The sequence below is a fragment of the Tupaia chinensis genome, unplaced genomic scaffold (genome assembly GCF_000334495.1).
Source record: "Tupaia chinensis unplaced genomic scaffold, TupChi_1.0 Scaffold145652_1, whole genome shotgun sequence".
NCBI lineage: Eukaryota > Metazoa > Chordata > Mammalia > Scandentia > Tupaiidae > Tupaia > Tupaia belangeri.
Window position 1 is genome coordinate 2,346,201 of NW_006205509.1, and position 8,308 is coordinate 2,354,508.

An 8,308-nucleotide genomic window follows, 5' to 3' on the forward strand; every position below is an offset into this window, starting at 1 on the left:
GCTGGGTTCTACTTTATAGTATGCTCTTTTTACTCACTGGGGTTTAGGCCTAAAGTCAGACTTGAGTTCATGTACAGGTATGTGTCAGCTGCCATAACTATTGGGTATATTTAGACTAATTAAGTTCACTGACAGATCATTTGGGGAGGGGGGAGGCACGGAGGGCAATCGTGGATGCCAGGGACAATGTGGGAGGAGGATGGGTCATAACAGAGGGAGGGGGATGGGGAATCTAGGATGGTAAAACAAAAGCCAAGGTATGCAGGACACAAGAATTGGGAAATTATTTGCTGAGAACATATATGTTGACGTGCTTGATTGAGCCAATGCACAGTGTATTTTGGATGGAAAATTCATTTGTGTGTTGTGATGGGAAAAAATATATATAATAAAAAAATATAAACTATAAAAAAAAAAGAGAGAGAAGAGGATAGAGAAAGATAGCAAGTGAACAATAGAGAGGATGTTAGTGAGAAACAGATATGGTTTATTATCTGTTGATGATGACATGTATAGTATTCTCAACTGGACTGGTCTGGGAAGTATTTCATGATGGGTGAAGCCTTTTAACAAGCAAAATGAGAAATAGTGATTGACTGTTTTTAAAAAAATTATAATAATAATAATAATTATTGGGAAATGCATGGAAAAGACATTGAATGATAAAGTGGGGAGATTGATGTCTCTATTGACCGACATGCATGGCATTCCCTTTTGAAAAAGCAATGGAAGTCAATGTAAAGTTATATGTAATCCAATGTAATATAAAGAAGATTATGATGATAATATAAAAAAAAAAAAGATTGATACTACAGTGACAGACACCATGAGGTAGTCTCTGATGCTGAATTCTGCATACAAAATGTTAAAATTTGGGAAAATTTTAAAAATAGGTTCTTACCAAGTTATTTGTTAGTATGGTATAACCTCCCAAGATGGTTGATCTAAACATATGAACTCTTACTGTGGCATTTATGTTGTGCTTTTGTGACAAGGTTTGGGAGGTTCGTACCTACTCATGTAGTCAGTAACTTTAATTAAAGATCAACTGTTTATTAAAAAAAAAATCTACCAGAAAAAGAATTCAATTGTCTTACTTGCTTCAGCTTTCACTTTGTCCATTTCAGCAAGCAATGCCACTTCCCGATCCATTAAACTAGGAAAAGATGACAAAAGAAAAAAAGGTTTGATCAGAAACCCAAACACAGAAATAGCAAATGATTAACAGTGGAGAAAGACTGGTGTATTTGTAACACTGTGTGTACCACATGATAATTCTGATGTTTCAGACTCCCTACAAAGAATGTAAGGATTCCTAGTAAACAGATCCAATTCCTTTTGATTTCTACTTGATTACAGTTGGCCAGTGGCGGGACAGTCAAGCATTGAGAACCAGTAGATGGCAGTAGCAAGCCACAGACACACTTCCTAGAAACTAGTGCTGAAGCTCAAGTCCCTGTGGAAATGACTTATTTCCACATATTCATTCACATACTTTTTATATTTTGGTCTGTAAAATTTGAGAGCCTTGCTTCTAATGATTTTTTTTTTTCCAAAAAACTATCCCCACTAGGGTACAGTAAGTTTCTCTGTGATTAGGATTTTATGTCTCTTCAACAGTCCTGACCACAGCAGCACCAAGTCCATTGGAACTTGAGTCCTTAGGAATGCAGAGTAGTCAAAAGACAGACATATGTTGTGCTTTCATTCTGAAAAACATTTAGTCGTACTCTGTAAAGGACAGAATTAAAGGGAGGCTTTCTACAGAAAAAGAATACTAAATAGGCAAACAATTTTTCCTACTATAAATGTAAATGGTTTGTAGGCACATAAAGCTTTTCCATGTCGTAAGAGAGTCACAGCCTTCAACAGATACAAGGAGATAGCAGGTTACCCTAGTATACAACCTCTGGATGCAAATCATTTTCCTTATCATATCAGTGTTACTTAGTGGTGGGAAAAGGTCTTTTTTTATTTTTAATGTATAATAAGTATGCGTTTCCCAGAGAGACAGAGAGAAGGAAAGTGAGAAATCGCCCCAGGGGGGTGGAGGTTAGCCACGACCCAATCCCTTCTCCTGTATTCTCTTCTCAGGATTTTTGGGCACGCACACACATGTGCCTGGAGTGTTTTTCAAGCCCACCAGGTCTGAGACTTGAACCACATACTCAGTCATGTGGGATCCAGGTGCTTTAACCATGTCACCTGGCTGGCCCCCAAAAGTCTAAAATTTTAATACCTGTACAAACATGGAATGTCCCAACTCTCTTCAAATTTGGAGTTCATTCTGATTTCGCCTTCTGAATGGGAATATAACTATAGGGTTAATGTAAGTTCCCCTCTTGTTTCTGGGTGTGAAAGCAATCACACACTTAATACACACACAAATTCAACAAAGCTCAATACGTAGTTAGGTTAGCACAAAGTAGTTAATACAGAGACTATAGTGTGAGACACACAGAAATGTATAAGGCAGAGTCATTTCCTCAAGGAGCAAAATCTTTTATGGGGAAGTGCCAGAGAACACAGGCTTGATAATCATTAAGCATGATGTTAATAACAGACTTGTAACTAAACAAATTTGGTTGGCATATTAATCCAAAAGCACCAGACTGGAGAAAAGATACAACTATTGTGGGGTAGCATTACTTCTAAGAAAGCATTTCCCAAACCTTGACAATATTTTGCTCCAAGAACTCTAGCAGCCTTTGGAATACCTAAAAGGCAAAACAAAAGCACAACTGAGACAGGAGCTGCCAGGCCTACGGTTTGACATTACCTCTCTTTGTTGCCAAAGCACCTTAAGATGCAGACACTGTATCCACCAGACGACAAATTTTTTGTCTCTGACAAAGTGTGAAATATTTATTAAAAGACTTCAGCAAACAACTAAGCTTTTCCCAGCTTACAATCTTTATTACGAAAAGTAGAATGTCACGTGACACTTTTAGCAAAGAAACAAAGTTCTCCACCAACACAATTACATTTGTGTGTGTGTGGCTATATGAGCTAGTGCATTGTGACAGCATTTTTTTTTTTCCCCGTCAGAATGACTAGCATTTAAATAAACTTTGTTTCTCAACTGACTTACTGTCAATCACAAAAAATTCATTGGGGAGTGGATGGACATCTATATAACCCTTCCATTCAGAAAAATGTTTAGAAAACATACATTTTCATGCAAAAAAAAAAAAAAAAAGCAAATTAAAAAGCAGTAAGTACTTCCACTTATTGTTGTCATGTTGCCACTTATTGATAACATCCTTTGAAAGGTCCTGTGGGTTTCTCTTTTAAGCCCAGACAGGTGTGCTGCAGGGTTATTTTTTATGGGGAGAGAAAAGTATGCAAAGGTGTTTGCATTAACTTTGTTTGAATTTTTGCTTTGACTGGCTAGTGGAATTAGAATAAATAGGTTTTAGATTTTGAGCAAATAAAATCAAGTGCAAATGTTTTGTAAGAACATTATTGAGTGGGTTAGAGTACGATCTCTCGAGATAATTGGCTGTGGAATCGCCAGAATTGTGTTTCCATTATAATATTGTTTCTCTAAAGAAAAAAACCATAAAAAAATGGTAATTAACAATTTCTGTGTACCAAGGAATCACTGATGACAGGAGCTAGAACCAATAGCTGCATGTTAAATATATTAATTAAAAGTCTTGCTTCAAATGATGGACAAGAAATACATCTTAGAAATGTGAAAGGTAATGCTGCAGGAAAAGCTATTCTGAACACCTAAATTATGCAAAAGCTTTAGAATAAGTTGAGTAAATGTGAACATGGTCAGAAGTCCTAGTAAAAAAGGAAGAAAATACAGAATCAGTTGCCAGTCTTCTTCCTTAGTAACAGTGACTAGTCATCCAAAACCATCTTTCACGACTGAAGAAAGGATATGGAAATTGTCTACACTGAACAAGGCCAGGCTTAATCAGACCTAGTACCTTTTCAGCCAGGGCCCCAGCAATACTGAGCTGAATTTCAACAGTGGTTTCAGAATGCAGCGTACCAGACACTTGTTATGGTTTATCTCCACTCAGGAAAACCTAGGAGAACCTGAGTGAGTGCCCTGTGGTATTGGCCGGGCCAGGGTAACAGACAGGGTGACAACGCGGTGAGCCTCTCTCCACTCTGAAAGGGTTGATATCTGCAGTTACAGAACCTAAAAACCATCACCCTACACCATAGGTGCTCGGGAATCTCCTGGCCACAGACACATATTGAGACCACTGTCTAGCACAGTAACAGATTTAAGAAAACTTTAGCTGAAGTTTCTTTATTAGAAAGTTTTATCACAGTAAATTATTTATTTTAATTGTAAAAGAAAGCCTCTGCTATTCTTTTACCTGACCACTTTACACTCTTACACTCTTCCCACCTTCTCTATTTGTGAAATACACGCCCCCAACTTTTATTATGAAAACTGACAAATATACAGAGAAGTTCAAAGGGTAACACAGTGATCAATATATTTTCCCTGTGTGTGTGTTTGGTGGACCTATTTGGAAGTTACAGACACAATGACATGGAACCCCTAAATGCTTTAGCATTAACACGACCACTATACGATGTACCTTCAGTGAGAAAGTTATTGTTATAATTTAACACTGATCCATTTTTGTATTTTAAAGACTTGTGAACATTTTAACGGAAAATTGCAAATGTTGATCAAGCTTTTCTCTGAGAAAATACCCCAAGAGCCTCAGTTAACCAGTAAATTCCTCTGTTCAGTGCTTAGAGTGTGTGCTACTGCGTCTGAGCCAATAGCCTTATTAGCACAGAATTAATTATGCTTCATGTGTTTTGTAAAACGCCATACTCCCAGTACTGGCCTTGTTAGAGTACAGTGCACCTGCCTGGGCTTAAAAACAAAAACAAAAAACACCAATTAGGTAGCCAGATCATCATACTGAGCTGAACAACTGGGGCACAACTGAGCTCAAAGAACTAGCTTGTTAAATCAACTCTAGACACTATGAGAATGTTGATGGGTTCTTCTTCTTCTTTTTTTTTTTTGGGAGAGGTTTTTGCTATAAGGGGGGGGGGGGCGCTTGCCAGACAGACAGAGAGAGACAGAGAGACAGAAAGCGAGAAATCACCCCCCGGGGGGATGGTCACACCACAATCCCTTCTCCTCCATTCTCCTCTCGGGATCTTGGGCATGCATGCACACGCGCCCGGCTTGAGTTTTAAGCCACCGGGTCTGGGACTCAAACCGCGGTCAACTACGTGGGAGTCCAGCGACATAGCCATTACGTTAACTGCTGGTTCCTGATGGGTTCTTCTTTGAAAGGAGTCCTTTACAGATCATGCAGACATGTGAGTCATATTTCAATAGTATGAAGTAGCTTTTAAGAAGTTAGAATGTGAATATAAGCTGTGGTTCTTATAGGGCAGGCCTTCAATGGAGTAGTCTTTCTTTCCACCCTTTACAATGGTCAAAAGCATCTTAATTCTAAACTAATCCTAAAGACCATATGACTTTAATGATGATAGTTACAATCTGCTTAGGAAAAGAAATCTCAATTTCAGTAGAATCTTTTTCCAAGTTTTTTTTTAAAAAGAATTATTTAACTTTATTTATTTATAGAATTACTTATTTAATTTTATTCATTCATTCATTTTCATTTGACCAGAGAAAAAACAGATACATAGAAGGAAAGTGAGAAAGCAAGCCACCAGGTCCAGAACTCGAACCACGGTCAGCCATGTGGGAGTGTCTAGTGCTTTAACCACCAAGCCACTTGCTGGTCCTTATTTAATTTTATTCATTCATTCATTCATTCATTATTTAAATTTAATCAGAGAGGGACAGAGAGAGAACAAGAGCAAGAGAGAGAGGGAAAGTAAGAAAGCAAGCTATACCAGGTCCAGGACTCAAACCACGGTCAGCCATATGGGAGCCCAGTGCCCTTAACCACCATGCCACCTGCTGACCCACTTTTTTTCCCCCAAGGTTTTGTCATAAGGCATGTATCCTCATACCCTCACTGGAGAAACAGTGGGAGGAAATATGACAAATCACTTCCCAGGGAGGATGGATGCACCACAATCCCTTCTCCTCCATTCCCCTCCTGGGATTCTGGATATGTAAGCCCAGCATGATTTTCAAGCCCCTAGGTCTGGGACTCAAATTGCAGTTGGTCATGTGGGAGTCTAACACCCCAACCACCATGCCACCTGCTGGGCCTCAGTAGAATATCTTTGAAATGCCCTATTAACCCTAGTTATATCAGTATATACTTCAAATCTGTTGTACAAAGATTCTTAAACATGTCTAGGGTAGGCAGTTATAAAGAGACAACTGAATCAAAGACAACTTTAAGTGAAAATGACATGCTAAAAATTACACTCTTGGGGCTAGCAGTGGTAGCATGGTGGTTAAGGTGCTGGATTCCCACATAGCCAATAGCAATTTGAGTCCTGGTCCTGGAGACTAAAACTCACACCAATACAGGTCCAAATGTGCTGTGGCACCACTGCCTGGCCATAAAGAGTTAAGATTGAAAATCAAGGAACATCAAGAACCATGGAAGCCAGCAATAGTAGAAATAGAGTATCAATACTTTTTCTTCAAAAACAGAAGAAAATAGGGACCAGCAGTTAGTGTAATGGCTATGTCGCTGGACTCCCATGTAGCTGACCACGGTTTGAGTCCCGGACCCGATGGCTTAAACTCACGCTGAGCATGTATGCGTGTGTGCCCAAGATCCCGAGAGGAGAATGGAGGAGAAGGGACTGCGGTGTGGCCATCCCCCCTGGGGGGTGATTTCTCGCTTTCTGTCTCTCTGTCTCTCTCTGTCTTTCTGCCAAGCGCACACGCCCTATAGCAAAAAAACCTCTAAAAAAAAAAAAAAAAGGGAAGAAGAAAATAATTTAGAACACATTAAAGTGGTAGTAAGACATGAGTATTAGTGCTGGCTATGTACATTTTTGATAATACATTATTATATTAGCACATTTCTTTCTTCTTTTTTTTTTTTTTACATTTTTAGAAGTACTCTGGTTCATAAAATGATTTGTAAAATTTCAGCATTTCTAGATAGCCTTTAAATTTACGGAATTTTTAAAAGCACTTTTAAAAAGACTATTGATAGCTTGATTTTACATAAGAATAGAACAGAAGATCAAATAAAATAAGTAACTTTTACAAGGCTCATGAAGAATCAGCTAGGAGAAATTTCAAAACTCTAACCACATGTATAATCTTAGCTATATAGTCTCAAATTTCTTTTGTCCTTTTCTCTTCTCTATTTCTCCTTTTTTTTTTTTTTTTTTAAAGAGGTTTTTGCTATAGGGTGTGTGCTCTCGCCAGACAGACAGGGAGAGACAGAAAGCAAGAAATCACCCCCCCCAAGGGGGATGGCCATGCCGCAATCCCTTCTCCATTCTCCTTTCGGGATCTTGGGCATGCACGCACAAGCGCCCAGCGTGAGTTTTAAGCCACCGGGTCTGGGACGCAAACTGTGGTCGTCTACGTGGGAGTCCAGTGACATAGCCATTACGCTAACTGCTGGTCCCTCTATTTCTCCTTTTAATAAATACCTCCTAGTTTTCATATAGTCAAAACGATTCTCTTATTTCATAGGGGGTTGAATGTGTATCCTGTTGGTGTTTCCCACCAACACATTAGATGACAAGCTTCCAAAGCACTTTATATATACTCCAGCTTCATGTTCTGCTCATACCTGCTTCCTTAATAGCCTTGAAGTCAACTACTGGCTTCAACCATGTAAAGCAAATGAATTTTATTAATTAACAAAAAAAGTAAACTTGGGTCTAAGAATGATTATTACTAAGTCACCAATAAGAACAGCGTTTAGGTTTTATATGTTGGAAAGCTTTGGATCTTTCCTTTCCACAAGTACATGTCAGTTTTTATTTGGTGTCAAAGTGAGAAGGGTTATCTGTATAATTTCCCTAGTGCCCTGTCAGAGGTAATGTAATCTTCCTGCTGTGGATCTGCTCAAACTCTTTGCTTTTCTCTGTTCTATAACCAACACAAAAATGGCTTCCTAAGTGACGTTAACTCCAAGCTCTGGTTTGGTGCCAAATGGAGTTAGCTCACCTGCCAATTATGTCTTGAAGTAGCAACTACAAGAAACATTGAAATAAGGTAGTTTAAAAACCCAATCAGCCAGGGAGAAGGGCTTTACACCAGCGGGAAAGGGCAGGTAATCTCTTCCCTCAAGTTAAATTGACCTGGTTGTTACGCTTGCTAATCAATCTTAAATACACAGTTCCCAGGCAGGAAACCATTTCATTTGTCATTTATTGCAGGAGGTTCCTCCTGGCTGGGTTCCAAGGCAGC

The 8,308-nt window shown here is 38.9% G+C and overlaps 1 protein-coding gene across 1 annotated transcript in view; it reads right to left on the reverse strand.

Moving 5' to 3' along the window:
* The window catches only part of SPATS2 (spermatogenesis associated serine rich 2), a 64,325-nt gene that overhangs the window by 19,197 nt on the left and 36,820 nt on the right, over positions 1-8,308 (reverse strand). Inside the window, exon 8 of the mRNA XM_006168204.3 lies at positions 1,098-1,156. Coding sequence (XP_006168266.1) covers positions 1,098-1,156 — 59 coding nt within the window. The remainder of the gene's footprint in view (positions 1-1,097; positions 1,157-8,308) is intronic.